The sequence below is a fragment of the Coffea arabica genome, chromosome 6e, assembly GCF_036785885.1.
Source record: "Coffea arabica cultivar ET-39 chromosome 6e, Coffea Arabica ET-39 HiFi, whole genome shotgun sequence".
Classification (NCBI taxonomy): domain Eukaryota; kingdom Viridiplantae; phylum Streptophyta; class Magnoliopsida; order Gentianales; family Rubiaceae; genus Coffea; species Coffea arabica.
The window spans coordinates 8,647,586-8,663,282 of record NC_092321.1 but is presented as its reverse complement, the minus strand read 5'-3'; the positions used below and the strand labels follow the sequence as shown (position 1 = coordinate 8,663,282).

The following is a 15,697-nucleotide window of genomic DNA, read 5'->3' as shown; positions in this document are numbered from 1 at the left end:
CTGTCTGTGGTATTGATCTTGAAAATTTCACTTCAGATGGAAGCACACCAATAGACTGATTTTCCAAATTTGAGAAATCAAGAATAAACTGTAAAATATTTAGTTGCCAATCATTTCCCTGAGAAATTATGTTGGAATTTTGTATCATGCAGCTAGGACTTGGACTACATGGTTATTAGAAATGGTCTCAGATTGGGCGTTTGCATGTTTAGCTTAACTACAGGTTATCTCCCTTTGTGACCATCAAGTTCTTTTTCCTAACCATTAGTGAGTCAAATGAGGAACAGTCAATAGTATACCTAAGAAAAAAAACAAAATGCAATATAAAATCCCCAGATTCAGTCTTGAACTAAAGCAAGTCCACCAGATGTCACCCAATTGTTTTAGTATTAATAGCAAATACACACGTGGAATTTAGGGGTATAAGATGACGGTAGTCATGTTAACTGACCACTGAGGACCAGTGAAGCATGTTTAATCACTCTAGATACTCTCCAGACTTCATGCTGTACTGCAAGCCACAAGTCTGTGGTGTTAATGCTTTTGGCCTTTTCGATGGCATCATCTATTCCAGGGAAGTACTTAGAACCATAATCATTGTGCTTTGATGGTGCAAATATCTGAATGATATAAAGCATCAGTCAGTATTTGGTTTCAGTTATCAAAAGTGTCATTTTCAGCTGCACGCATTTTGGTATGCTAGATGTTCCAAATGCTTTTGTGATTATTCTTTCCTGAAATTCTTTGGTCTAAGTAGATGTCATTTTTGTGCTTTGTAATGGAAGAAAAATAAGAACCTTCAATCAAGGTGAAATAACAAGCACTTAACTGAATTTTTAATTAGCTACAACAAGGTCACTTGCAGGTGATTTAAAGAAGCTTACCAAATGCTTGTACCATGTCCTTCCAGGAAGTCCTTCGCGGTCAGTGAATGCTCGCTCTGCCATCATTAGTCTGTCATTCAATTCTCTTACTTTGTAGTGGTCATTTTTTGATACAGAAGCCCAAACATTTCTGTCTTGTAGCACCTAATGAATTGTGCTTCTATCAATAAAATTTAGCACACTTAGAGATCTCTACCAAGTTTTTGACTAATAGAGCTGGAGATGTACCTTTATCTCGTTTGCAATTTTAGTCGCTGCCATTCTCAGTTCCTTGATAGAGTTAAATAAGGGAAATAGTTTTATGCCCTTTTCTGACAACTCAATTTTCAAGTCTTCCACACTTCTCTAGTTACAGGATCAAACAATCAAAAGATTAGATTACTTTCAATTGTAGAAGCAGGTATATTATACTCATTTCTCCACTATAGGAAACATACCTGCAGCTCATTGGCATAGGACAGATAATCAAAAGGTAAAAATTCTTCATCAGCAAGCTGAAGTGCTACTAAACCCCAAATACTTGTCACTGTTCGTACACAAAAAGAAACAAGTTGATGAAAAGATTTAACTGCTGAAGTAGAATTGTGTTGGACAAAATAGATGATAGAAAACAACAGGATTGAAAACACAACTAAAGGGTATATTTTTTTTATATTAAGTATAACATATCTGGAGCTACAAATCTACCTGTAGCATTATAACAATGTAAGTTTGCTGTTGAATCACATGAGCCACTGTAACAGTGACTGATGATGAAGCAATATTTGTGTACATAATGCAGCTATGTTTCTAATGGTTTAGATTGTTTGAGTGAACTTTCGTCTCTTTTGTGAAAATGGATGATAGGAAACAACATGAATGAAAACACAATTGAAGGAATTTTTTTTATAGAAGTAGTGGTATAGAATAACAAATCCGTCTCTAGCAACATCTGTATATTAAATTTGCTCTTGCATCACAATATGTGTATATTTAGTGATGATGGAGCAATAACTATGTATACGGAATGCAGCTAATCTTTGTGAGACTATATTTGTTTGACTGAAATTTTAATATCTTTCATGGACATTGATGCGATATAGACCATGATTTAAAGCATCTTATTTCTCCTATATCCTTCCGTGAAGATTAGGAAATGTGACAATTTAATCATACAATAATGGTACTTGTTGTGGAGCAGTCATGTGTCATGGAGCACTATATGCATGATCTACTATAACATGGAGTTAGAAGATGTCTGTTTTAGGTTTAAAACATATTAGAGGGGTCTGATTCAGTATCTATCCATGTCGATTGTCAAATGCCTGAAACAGATACTTGATATATTCGATACAGGTTCGTATTCTAATTTTACTGTGTACTACTCATGCTACCAAATTTTTTATGAAAAGTTTCTTCTTTATACATGAAAATTTATCTCAATTTTAATATTTGGTGAGATGTGTCCTGCAAGTGTTTGAGCATGCAATGACTTGTCTAAGGTAATCTTTCGTTTCTTTTGAAACTTTTGAGTTCCCTTCAGTGCCTTGAAAGTGTGTAGTGTCTGACACAAGCAGTAAGCTTCTGTATTTGATTTTTTTTTTTTAATTTTTGAATTAAGTCATATTTTCGTTGTCATTTCTGACATTGTTCATCTAACTAAACAATCATAGGTTCTTATGATGTTTCTTGGCTCTATTGGATAAATTATTGTTGTTTCTTGCTGCTCGAAACCTTTATGCCCGTCAGTTTTTCGTCGCCTTATCTTAATTCTTCCTATTTGCAATTTTCTTTTTCTTCCTCCTCCTTTAACACATCTCTCCAACATAGTATTTCTGTCAGTTATGCTGAATACTGTCTGTTAAATGAATCTGTGTTTTGCTATGTTTAATGTTTTTCAGTATTTTGTTGTGTTTCCATTTAATATGCATTATTTTTTGAATGCCTGATAAGTGAAACCTGGTCTTGTTGTTTTTCTTCCATGTTGATTTTAGACCCTGCTTCTATAGGAACTCTTTTAGCCAAATGGACGCTTGAACTAAGAAATTTCATTTGGAGAGGGCCAATAAATAATATATTTTTTGCACTTCTCTGCACACTATCCGTCTTATTATGCATGTGATTCCTGCAACTTTTGATTTCATTGCCAAATGTTAACTGATTTACTAATAAGGGGATGGTGGGGAATTTACAAAAGCGGGATCAACTTAATTTATGTTTTAAACTGAACATAAGAGTTGCTTTGTGACTTTCGATTCTGTAAGATTGGCATTTCTGATGATTAATTAATAGCTCATCCCAATTATGTGATGAAACTTTTAATCTCAGAAGCCATTGAGATGTCTATGCAATTGCAGTAAATTCTACTATCTAGCAGAAAATTATAACTAACCTGCTACATGCCTGTGAAACTTTGGGTCACCAAATTTCTTCATCCAGATGAAGTCATCATACATTGAGTGATAGACTGGATAATCTACAAGCCACCAAATTTTGTCAAGTGATGGTTGAAAAACGTTAGAAGTCATAAAGTTCAAGAATTGGACCGATTCTTAAAAAGGAGTATGCCTAGCGTTTTTGCTTAGTATGATATATTTTGTGCTGGAAGAGAATCTCTAGTGCTGGAAATAATAAGTCTATGTTTCTTAAGGAAAAAAAAATTTATACATGATGTACTTTTAAGGTCAACTGGGTCATGTCTATACGAATTAATTCTTGTACTATGAACTACTCTGATTGCACAGCCTCAACACGTGTTTGTAATGTGGTAAGTAAAGATGATGGTACTCAATAAAAATGTTAATTCTTGTTTCATGCACATTTTTAAGGAGACAAGCTTCTCGATTGCAACTAGTTAAGTCCATGATAATTATGCATCTGTCATTACCAGTTCTTTGTATGCTAGTGATGTTAAAGGGTTGGCTAGAATCTGTCTGAATGCATGCCTGTCAAGACAACTGAATAGAACATTGTGCCTTGGATGATTCGCTAGAATTCTCAGTGTATTGGTCTGATTCTGATTTTATTTTGTTTTCTTCTGCAAATTATATTTTTTCAAGATTCTTATGCTCTAAGAGTGTCATGGGAGAGGCAAGGTTTTGACTTTTGTGCAACGTTAGAAGTGTAATTGGGTGGGGAAATACATTGATCTTCACAACTAACTTGATTCATGGTGATCTTAGTGTCTATTAGAGTTTGTCCTAGACATCTGGCAAAATGTACTCATTTGACCTATCAATCTTGCATCTGTATCTTCATCAGGTCCCTCTATTCTTTTGGATTAATTTCTAGGCTGTGGTGTCTATTTGATGTTGTTCAGAGTTAGTGCAGGTTGTAGATGAAAATTTTAAGCCTAGTCAATTAGCAGCAGAGAGTGGATGGATGGCCTGTGTATTAGTCAGGAGGTATGTAATTAATGGGTAAGCAAACCTTGTTTTGAGGCTGTTAAAAAATCTGTCTCTTCTTCTTCTACTTGATCTTACACCATTGTTTTCTCTTAAATGTTTGATACATTGTGGTTGATGTCCCTGTACCATTTACTCCGACTCTTATTCTCAACTCATCCTGTAATTTTCTTTTTCTATTGCTGTCTTCCCCTTGTTTTTATGACATTTTTTAAAAAAGATGTTCTTTATAGGTTATTGTTCAAGGTAAGAAACTCAATGTACTGAGTTGATCCTGATCTAGCACTGTTTCTATACTGGTTAGATTGATACGAGTGTGTTATACATAATATGCACCAGATCTAAATAAAGTTTTTTGCCTAGATATGCTAACATGCTCGATATCTCCAGAGCTATGATACTTAGTAGGGTGTTCTTTTAGAGAAATGGAGATTTTGTGCTTTTCTAAATTTGTGATTTGTCATACTACACTGCTTTAGAGCCTAACGAGTATAATGTCATTATTTCTCTTGTAATGAAAGTCAAGTGGTATAACACAACGTTATGGAGAATGAACATACATACAAATGGTAAGTGATGCTAGAGAACTGGCTGATGTAATTTCATCACACTCACTGACCAATTGTTATGAGGAAAGACGATGGTAAGATTATTTTGCTTTTAGAAGTTTTTTTTTTTGGTTCTTAATGCTTGTATGTCGAAGCTACTGCTTTCTTAGTCCTACTATACAAAAATTAATTTTCCTTGCATGGTCCGTAAATCCCTTCATTGATTCTTACCATGAAGAATCATGAATAGCTTAAAAAGAAAAAAATTGCTTTAAGTTTTGAGCTTTTACATTGTTTTTCTATTTATTTCTCTGATATATTTATTTAGGATGCTTTATGGTACGAGGTTTTGCTTTGAATGCTCAGTGGTCTTATTAGATTCTGCTCTTTTTTTTTTCATTTATTTTGCCTTCTGGGGAGAGGACAGGGGGGTTGGGAAGAGGGCCGGGGGTTGTTTTGGAGATGACATAGGAGCTTACTATGTGAAGGAATTAATGAAAAGACAGAGCAAATTACATTAAGGTGAAATTAATTGGATATCTGCCTAATAACCATTGATGCAAGCATCTCTTGCTTTGTGAAAAAGATTACCAGAATATATTCATTTTACCTTCTCCATAAGAGATATCAGTAGCTGGAACACCAACATGCTGAACGAAGGCAGAATAATCTGATCCTCCTCCTCCTAACCTTCCAATCTTAAAGACCTTTTGGTCAGTTTGTCAATATTGAAATCCAAAAGCCACTTATCAAGGCCACAGAAATCCAGAAGCTGACCTTTTAGATTTAGTATTTCTTGGTATTCAGGGGCAGTTTGATTTTAAACCTAAGTAGCTAAATGCCTTAGTTGAAAAGCATCAATTGAGTTATCTCGTAAAGATAAATTATAAATCAAAGTGGTAGCACAATGGTCTAGGACGTGGCCATTTATTCAGTGCTTGTAATGTTTACCCTGCTCCCACAACCCCAAGGTTCACATTTAAGAACTCTAATGCAACTCTCTTTCTTATTTAAATTGTCTTAAGATGCTTACCTTAGGATTTTCACTGGAGCGAATCCAGGATTGGTAGATGGATTGCGAGGAGTTATCCGGGTCTTGGACCTAAGTCAGAAGTTTATCTAATTTGAGTGAGAATAGAAAGATAAAACATAAATTGACATTTGAAGTTTGACAGACTGGTATTCTTGTGCTGTTAAACCACATTTGCACCTCTATATATATATATTTTTGAACTTGTTGCTTTCTACGTGGATTAACCATATGCAATCATTGTTAATGCATATGGCAATGTTGTAAAACCCTGTGGCCCCAACCCTTGAGATTCGTTTCGTACCTGCTTAGTTGCTTTTATTAGTAGCTCATCGAGCTGTGGAGTTGCAGAGGCATAAAATCCTAATCCTTGAACTGCAATATCAACATTCATATAGGCTACAGCTCTTGATGCTAGCATTTCCCTGTTCTCTTCAACCCATTCTGTTGATCCTATCTGAAGATGGTGAACTGCTTATAATTCAGTTAAAACAACAAATATGTTCTGCCTGTATTAGCTCACACAGCCTCTTTCTGGCTTTGGTTATTTGAAAGGAGCCAGGGCTGCATGTGGACGAGTGAATGTGCTACAGTGAGAGGAGCGAAAGACAAACCAGGCCATATTCTTCAGCATCCCAATTACAAAATATAATTGTTCGCCGAGGTTTCCAACCTTTTTCCTGGAGCTTCCACATCCTGTGTGCAACCTGTCTCTCTCAAAAATATCAGTTGAACTGCTATTTTCCTTGGAATTTGAATCTAGGGATGTTAAGACGATTTAAGCACCAAAATTTTACATACCTCAAGCAGGGCTGCTGTACCACTATTTGGATCAACAGCTCCAAATGTCCATGCATCCCGGTGATTCCCAAGTATGACATATCTAGAAAATTTTCAACTGTGTGAGGAAAATCTAGCATTAGAAAGTTACTCGGTAAGCTTGATTTTGTTTATCCAGGCTCAGTTTTTTGGAAAATAATATTATGATTTCATTTTGGCTATCATTTCTATTGTAGGGCTTGCTATAACAATTTGCTTGTCGTTTTCTTACGTGACAATTTCATCATGCAGAATTGTTTCAGAGATGCGTATTAATTTGCTGTACATTGCATGTTTGAATTATTCAAACTTACCTATCAGGTTCTTCTACACCTTCAATGATTCCAATAACATTTTGGATTGTGGTTATAACTTGCTTTCCCTGCAAAACTCACGGTATGGGCTTTCTTAGTTACTGCATGCCTGTTTCAGCTCTACAGATTCGACATTTTGCTGGTTTTTCGAGACTTACAGTATAACTAAGATTCAGAATTGCTGGTCCTGGCCCAACCTTGTAGACAGGAGCATCTTTCCCTCCCTGCCAATCGTCATTTGCCACTTGTCCATCTATGGACCTCAGGATTCTGTCACCATCAGCCCATGAAATAGGTAATGATGGTATCAATGGAACTTCTCCTCCTTTCTCCGCATCATCATCTGATAGTCTCTCGCACAACCCTGAACTAGGCCAGCCAGGTGTAGTGGGATCACCGGCCCCATTGTACACGGATCCCACCTGGACTCCACTTGAAGGCATCCACTTGTCATCAGGAAACCATTTTGCATCACCTCCTCCACCGTAATCCTTCCTATCTGTGTAAATTAATACACCTATAGCACCTTCTGCATAAGCATTTTCCACAATGTCCCCTCTGTATATCTTTCCATACTTTGCCAATACAACATTCCCTGACACATTTACTTTCATTTGCTTCAATACAGCATAGTCCTGTACGCGCCCGTAATTGGCATATACTACAGGTCCAGCTACAGTGGCAGACTTGGCATATGCGTGGAACGTCGGTAGGACTTCGTCTGCCACGTCGGCATGAGGATCACCGTCGTAAATGTCTTGGTGGAGATCGAACTTGACGGGGCTGTCTTGAGGAGTAGGTTTTAGGGTCAAGGAACGTGAGATGGGGTAAGTCAAGGCAACTTCATAGGTTGTTATATGTGATCGAACCTTATAGGAAGTGAGGGTGGATAGAACATAAGCCGCTGCTTCGGCATTGGCTTCGGACCCAGCAACATGAGGCCGCTTGGTTAGGATGTAGAGGTGGTTTGCTATTGATTCATTGCATGAAAGGGAATCAGATAAGAACAAGGAATGATAAAAGGACTTTGACGGGGGTGAGAGGAGGAGGAAGGAGATGGAAGTTGCTATGGCTATGAAGCTTGAGATCACGTTCGTATTCATGACAGTTTTAGAGGTCGGAACAAATTTTACGAAATAGTAGATGCTTCTTGGGAGCTCTCCCTAAGATGGAAATCAGGGTTTAGTCTGCAAGAAATATTCTGAGACTACTACTATTTTCGGTCCTTTTAAGGTTATTTCCAAGTGGGGCAAGGCAGATGGGAGGGTGGGGTGATGGATGTTATTTCCAAGGAAGAGGAAGGACAAAGAGTAAGATGCGGTTTTTTGTAAACTTTTCAATAATTGATGTTGATTCCGTTCCCATCGAACCAAAACCTGATATATTTATGTCGCTTTTAGAGCTTTGATTGTTTGCCAACTGATGTAGAAATAGACAATGAAGCTAAATTCATATAATTTGTCGCATTTTGCCCGAACAAACACTTGAATAGATTCGGTCTATGTAAATTTAGTAGTTTAAAATTTGCTATACGATCTCTCCGGCTCAAATATTCAATAGTTGATAAAATTTGAATCACTAAATTTACAAGATCGAATTTATCCAAGTTTTTAACTTTTGCCCATAATCGTACAATTATTACCTAGATTTGCAGCCTCTACTTGTTTATTAATTGGCATGTTTGGCATGGTACGAGTCAAGAAAGAATAGCATCTTGGGTTATGTGTATAAAATACTCCATAAATGTCTTTTCCGTGCAAAGAAATATGATTTTAGGGGTGAGCGAAAAAAGAAATATTTGGAGTGTAAAACCCAACGTTGCATTGATAAGTGTATTCTTATCAAATGTTAATAGAACGTGGTGACGAGGACCGTGACTCCTGAAAATAATACTTAACTTATGCATCTTTATACGCATCCTATATGTATTTATACGCACGAGTGTATAATCATTTGTAATACAATATGTACTTGGCACACTATTAGGTGTACATGTAAGGTTTCCTTCCTCTGGGCTCTAAACTCAAAAACCCAGAAGAGAGAGAGAGGGTGGGAGAGAGTGAATTAGGTATTTCTACACCCTGCTATTGCCACAACGGTTTTAGAATTGGGTCCATGGGCCAACAAGGTGAGATATAAATTTGCACAATGTGAAATCAACCTGGCCCAAAAGAACAACAATTGGGTGTCAAATAAGGTTAGAAGAAGAAAAAAGATTTCTAAGATTAATTTTTTCTGCACCATCTAAAAAAAATTTCCAAAAGTAGCATTTGTTGATACATGACGCATGATTTCTATTCAAATATAAAATTTGATTTTTGTATATGTTACATGAATCTAAAATCCCTCCTGTAAAAGAAAATTTTTGTTCTAATAGCTTTCTTTCTAGTCCTCTTCTCTGACAAACTTCTACAACGATATTGGCTTTTGGAACTTGTTAGCAAATATATGTGATTCATGTGACGCATATAAACCAAAGATAGAAACCCACATTTCCTCGAGTGTTTGGCAACTACAGTAGCAAGCACCCTTCCCTGTACTATATGTTGAATAGAACTAATTAGAAATTACTGTGCAAAAAATGTTATTTACACTTCTTTTTTTTGCTTATCACACTCTCATTATCATTTTAATAATATAATTTTTTATTTATTAGATTATATGATAAAACAAATGGTAAGAGCGCAAATAACAAAAAAAAAAAAATAGAGTACCAAAAACATTTCCCCTGCTGCACAAAAAACACGTCATTTCTGAAAGCAGAATATGTTCAGCTTCATACGGAAACATAGAGATAGTCACGGGCACCACCAACTCTGAATGAGCTTTAAAAACTCGGAAAGAAACGTTTTTGTTAGGCCGAAAAGTGCATGCCTCCCTAGGACTCGCTTTGTGGTCTGAGATCGTTTTCCTGTGATCCCCCTCCCCAACCCAACCATTCCCCCTTCTTAGTTCTTCCCCAACATTCCACAATGATTCAATTAGAGGCACCCGTGACCTCTCACTCCATGTCAAGATCATCTAAATATAGCATCGCTTTTTCCACCTAAAATGAAAAGGCAGCAGCAGTTACTACTAAGCACTAATTCCCAAGTAGTACTGATATATATATATATATACACAACCAATTTACGAGCCAGCTTAATGCACTTCCTAACCCCAAAACAACATTCCTTAGTACGGCTTTTTTCCTTCTTTTTCTTTTCTCCTCTTCTCGATCTCATTCTCATTCTGTAGAGATCAATCGATATGCCCACTTCTAAACTTCTTGTACATTCTATCATTTTCATTCTTCTGAGCTATGGAAGCAATACAGTAGTATGCCACACCAAAGGCATTAGGCCAAAAAGAACAGCTTCAGGGAAGCTATTTGCAGTGAATATGACCCAAGTCCAATACTCTGAACAACAATTCATGAAGTGGGTAAACTTTGTTGGCAGCCTCAATCACTCTGTGTTCAAGACCGCCAAGAATAAGCTCTTCCCTTCTTACACTCTTACGGTCGACAAAAATCCAAACTACGGTGACTTTACTACAATTCAGCAGGCTATTGATTCTCTCCCTACTGTTAATCTAGTTAGAGTGTTGATCAAGGTTCATGCGGGTGTTTACACGTAAGTGTTTTAGGATATACTCAATACATTTCTCTGTTCTTTGTGGTATTTTCTGTCAAGGCTTGGTAAATGCATAATTTTACCACCAAGAAGAGAGAAAGAGAGAAAATAGTGCATTACTATATAATATGGTACATTTAAGAGGTAGTCATGCTCAAGTTTTTGTTATATTTCGCCACCATTGAAAAAGAAATATGTCGGTTTGTTGCACGTTGTCCTTTAGCTTCTGATCAATATGCTACAAACTGGTTTCCTGACTACAGGTACCTACTTTGCATGTGGTTTTTGAAATGCGTCTTTTCTTTCATCCTTCCTCATTTTTCACAGTTGGTATTATTTTCATGTTGCTCTCTCTCCATCAAATGATCATTTCTTTTTGACCCCCCCAAAAATGCGAGTTTTCCAGGGAAAAGGTTACAATACCTCAGCTGAAGTCATACATAACCATACAGGGAGCGGGAGCAGATAAAACTATAGTTCAATGGGGAGATACAGCACAAACACCCGGAGCAAAAGGCCAGCCTCTTGGCACATTTGCTTCTGCAACATTTGCTGTGAATTCTCCATATTTCATAGCCAAGAACATCACATTCAAGGTAATATCATTTTCCCCTTCTTTTGTTATTGGCTAGTCATAATTAACATTTTAATCTCATGATCACGTAATATTTGCCAAAAAAAAAAAAAATGCATGCAGAATACAACTCCAGTACCACCCCCAGGAGCCATTGGAAAGCAAGCTGTTGCATTTAGGATATCGGCAGATACAGCAGTTTTTGTGGGTTGCAGATTCTTGGGTGCACAGGATACGCTGTATGACCACGTAGGCAGGCATTATTACAAAGATTGTTACATCGAAGGCTCTGTGGATTTCATCTTTGGTAACGGGCTCTCTTTGTTTGAGGTAACTATCTCCACTGATCCCTTGAGAAATCGACAAACAATAATATTATTGTCTTTGCATATCAGTGGTTAGTTAAAACTTTACAGTGCTTGCATCTTGTTTCATGTTCCTCGTTCTTAATAAAGCCACGTTAGCATGTTCATATGGTTTTGGTCTCACCTGTTGAAATTGAATTCGTTCAATTGAACACTTTTGTGTGGACTAAAAACATACATTGGACAAACAAAGTACTAAAACTTAAAAAAGAAAAAAGTACTAAAACTTGATGAAATTTGGATCGCATGTCCTTTTATGAAAATTGTATGTTCTTGAATTCATTGTGGGATGACGTGAAATGTGGAGGTAGATACAAGTCGTGTCTTTTCTAAAAGCAACACTGTGTTACATGAAAGTGGACATGCTTCACTTACATCAGGAGAGTTTGTTCGGTTTCCGTTCTATTTACAGTTTGGTTTTCCTTTTTCAATTTGCCAGCTAATGATCCTACTGCACTAAACATAGAGCTCGCCTGTTATAGCTGATAGTTCAAGAGAATTGTTGCAAGAAACATATGGCTTTTATATTGGCAACCAAATTAATTAGGAGGGAGCATTCTGTATATATCAATTTATGCTTCGATCCAGAGAACTATATATATTACTCTAGAACTTAAACTTAGAATAGAAACACTAATTTCTACCATTATATATGCATTTAGAGAAAGTACATTGATCCTAATCAAGAATCCTCTGGGTACTATTGTATGTTAGTGAAACAGAAACACTATTAAGAATGTACATTACATAACCAATTATGTACTGCATCTGCATGCACCTAGTTATGCTCAAATCATGAAATGATGATGGCAGAATACATAATGGTTAAAATGTAAACGCAGGGTTGTCACGTGCATGCAATAGCACAGTTAACGGGGGCAGTCACAGCACAAGGGAGAAGCAGCCTGTTGGAGGACACAGGGTTCTCCTTTGTAAACTGTAAGGTCACGGGTTCAGGAGCCCTGTACCTAGGACGGGCATGGGGACCCTTTTCCAGGGTAATCTTCGCTTACACATATATGGACAACATTATCATTCCAAAAGGCTGGCATAACTGGGGTGACCCTAGTCGAGAAATGTAAGTAGTGCTCTTCCTCATCATCACCTCCCTGCAAAATTACAAAATCTTTATCATCTTCCTCCACTATACATAACATATGGCCATCCGTATCTATATGGTGCTCAATTATAGCCTATCTATTTGGTGCCCAATTATAGGTCAGTTTGTATCACATCAAAAGCATTGCATTTGATGGTGGTATTGGGACGGTGCCACCCCAATTTCGAACTATATATGTATATCCAAACTTATCTTTTCCTTATTATAGCACCAGCATGCATCACACTGTTCTTCCACCATGATTATCAACTTTGTTTAAAGTATTCAGTCACAACTCACAACCACTTTACAAGCATCTCCACAGCGACAGTTGTTTGTTTGCCACTATATATATAGAGCTAGCTAGCAAGGACAATAACCTTGACTTACTCTCACTCCTTATTTAGTTTGTGTCTATTCTTCTTGTCTACTATAATCCACTTATAATCAACCATTAAAGTGTCCTAAACAAACTTTACCTAACTTTCACAAGGCTCCTATATGGAGGAATATTCAACTTTCAGAAAGCGCCATGTACTAGAAGACTTGGATACGTCCTAGAAGTAGAAGAGTCCAAATTATTGAATGCCCTGGATGTGAACACAATTTTAGTTTGTGGCTACTGTTTATTGCACCTGATTACAATGTACAAGTCTCTAATGCACGTGTACAACCACAAGTATTGCACTATACTGGATATCAGTCATTAAGAAATCTGTACAAATGGTTAATTTGGGGATAGTGTACATTTAACTCGGTACATTTATTTACCACAAAAAAAGATTGTAATAGCTCACCCATTTTAATTATAGTAGCTTGCCCAATTAACAAAATCATATGATAGTCGGCCCATGAGCCCATTTTTTTTTTCATTTGGAGGTATTCCAACCTTTCAACCAGACTAATCTCTTAAGCCTGTATAAAATCTTACTCCAATAATACACAATGAGATAGCATACAAGGGTCAATCACAGAACGTGCTAATAACTACCAGACTACAAAACCCGTCGGACTACCTGCGGGGGTCATATAGCTATTTTGAGGCCATTAAAATTTCACGCTGTTTTTCTCTTTCTTATATCTGCACAGGACGGTGTTTTATGGACAATACAAGTGCAGCGGAGCAGGGGCAAGTTTTGCAGGAAGAGTTTCATGGTCCAGAGAACTTACAGATGAGGAAGCAAAGCCTTTTATTTCGCTTGCCTTCATCGATGGTTCTGAATGGATCAAAATATGATCAAGATAACAAACATACACGAGCTTCTTTTTTTTCTGCTTTTCTTTTTTTGTTCCCTTTTTGGGCCGACATTGTAAATCAGTAATAAGTACTGAGTAAATGAATTCGACATTCTTGCACCGCAGATGCTTCTTCAGTTTTCGCAAATTTTTGGGCCCCGGCGTCTAAGAAAGAATTTTGGCACAATATAAAAAGAATCAGGGTGTTTTAAGGAAGGTAAGCATCATTTCGAAATCTTGTGATCAAGACACGATTAACAATAGTTCAGATTGAGATTTACAATTTGATTCTAATTCAGATGGTTGAATGAATCCCATTATTTTAGGGGATAATTATCTGGCAAATCCTATAATTGTGTGTACCCAAGATTAAGAGGACAGCTAGGCTTAAGCAGTAGTAAGACGGTCCAATCTCTCTCGAGCGTTCCCTCTATTCTAAGCCCACAATCCAAAGCACCAAACCCACTTGTTGTCCATCCTGCTTGAAAATTGCGCATCCACCCGGCCCACACAGGAAAAAGGAAAATTTATCTGAAATTAAAGGGAAATGTTGTCTGCACTCTATTTTTTTGTTATTTGCACTTTCATCGTTTATTTTATCATATAGTCTACTAAATAAAAAATTATATAATTAAAATGATAGTAGAAATGTGATTAACAAAAATGGAAGGTCAAATAACATTTCGCGAAATTAAACGTTATCTTTGTTATGTTGCAGTTCACGTTCTGGACTGCAATTATTATGCAAATAGCGGAGCAATTGAATGATGAAGTTTATAGCCTGCATTTGTAGAAAATTGAATTTGGATAGATGAGATTGATTGTGGCACAAAAATTTTAAACATTGCTCGTTAAATTTTTCGTGGTGTACCCCAATCAATCTCGTCTATAAAACTTAATTTGCTATATTTTTCATATTATTACTTTGAATTAATATTTCCTACACTGACATTGTATACACTGTCAGCGTTGAATGAATGATAACTATGCAAAATTTGAATTTGAAATTCAATTTTTACACATGTGTCATGAATCCAACGGTGATAGTGTGTATACTGTCAGTCAGTGATAGTGTGTATATAAGATTTACTCTATTACTTTTAGTGTCTAGTTTACTATTTTGGTATTTACATCTGTTGCTCTTTGCTAACGCACGCACTGAACAATTACAGTCTAGAAAGTCACAATTTCAACAACAGCACAATCTTCGGCTGGAAGGGACACAACTCATTTTAGGTCCCAATCCGAAATCTATATATTGCATTCATTGTTGCTCAGATCTTTGGGTTGGGCTCTATTTATCCAAGAGAAAAATCGTGAGTTCAAGATGTCAAAGGTTTGGCGTGGAAAACATCCTGCCCTCATTCACTCATCAGTCTTAAATTGGGTCCATGGGCGGAGGCGACAAATAAATGTGTCCAATATGCACTCAAATTGGCCCAAAGTTTCACATCACATGAGTGTGAAACAAGATTATATAAAAACAAGATTTCTCCTTATAGCATATTTCTTGCTAGCTATCTTTCCACCAACTTCTGTAACAACATTACGTTATAGTAACACCCCATAATTTAACTCACCAGCAGAGCACGTGCTACTGATATATAATGGGAATATAAGATAAACAAAATTCTGTGGTCTTTTTAGGAAATTATTTCTTTCAATAATAATCTAAGAAACACTTATTTCCCCGTCCAACGATGATGAACGTGACTTGAGAATATGATCGAATCACCATATAAATTAATTTAAATGTAGAAACACACATTATACTTTTTAAGTGAGGGCTAAATTCATACTCCTTTATCATGAATCCAAACCTTCACGTTAG

The 15,697-nt window shown here is 36.6% G+C and overlaps 2 protein-coding genes across 6 annotated transcripts; one reads left to right on the top strand and one right to left on the bottom strand.

Annotated features, from left to right (window-relative positions):
* Positions 1-317: 317 nt before the first annotated feature.
* LOC113695628 (probable glutamate carboxypeptidase LAMP1) lies at positions 318-8,451 on the bottom strand. 5 transcript variants are annotated; one of them, XM_027214753.2, is made up of 12 exons: positions 7,137-8,443; positions 6,979-7,046; positions 6,647-6,728; positions 6,460-6,552; positions 6,150-6,302; positions 5,849-5,917; positions 5,426-5,513; positions 3,256-3,339; positions 1,322-1,410; positions 1,113-1,229; positions 885-1,028; positions 318-620 (listed from the first exon to the last, which is right to left on the bottom strand). In XM_027214753.2, exons 1-12 carry the CDS (start codon positions 8,079-8,081, stop codon positions 438-440), a joined length of 2,115 nt encoding a protein of 704 aa, XP_027070554.1. In that variant the 5' UTR covers positions 8,082-8,443; the 3' UTR covers positions 318-437. The 5 variants fall into 5 exon arrangements, with proteins under 5 accessions (XP_027070554.1, XP_071911053.1, XP_071911052.1 ...); XM_072054952.1 differs by lacking the exon at positions 3,256-3,339 and having other exon boundaries at positions 7,137-8,442; XM_072054951.1 differs by lacking the exon at positions 5,849-5,917 and having other exon boundaries at positions 7,137-8,441.
* Positions 8,452-9,867: 1,416 nt separating this feature from the next.
* On the top strand, positions 9,868-13,986 carry LOC113692356 (probable pectinesterase 53). The gene is made up of 5 exons (XM_027210751.2): positions 9,868-10,592; positions 10,999-11,188; positions 11,290-11,496; positions 12,374-12,609; positions 13,720-13,986. Exons 1-5 carry the CDS (start codon positions 10,228-10,230, stop codon positions 13,865-13,867), a joined length of 1,146 nt encoding a protein of 381 aa, XP_027066552.1. The 5' UTR covers positions 9,868-10,227; the 3' UTR covers positions 13,868-13,986.
* The last annotated feature ends 1,711 nt before the right edge of the window (positions 13,987-15,697 follow it).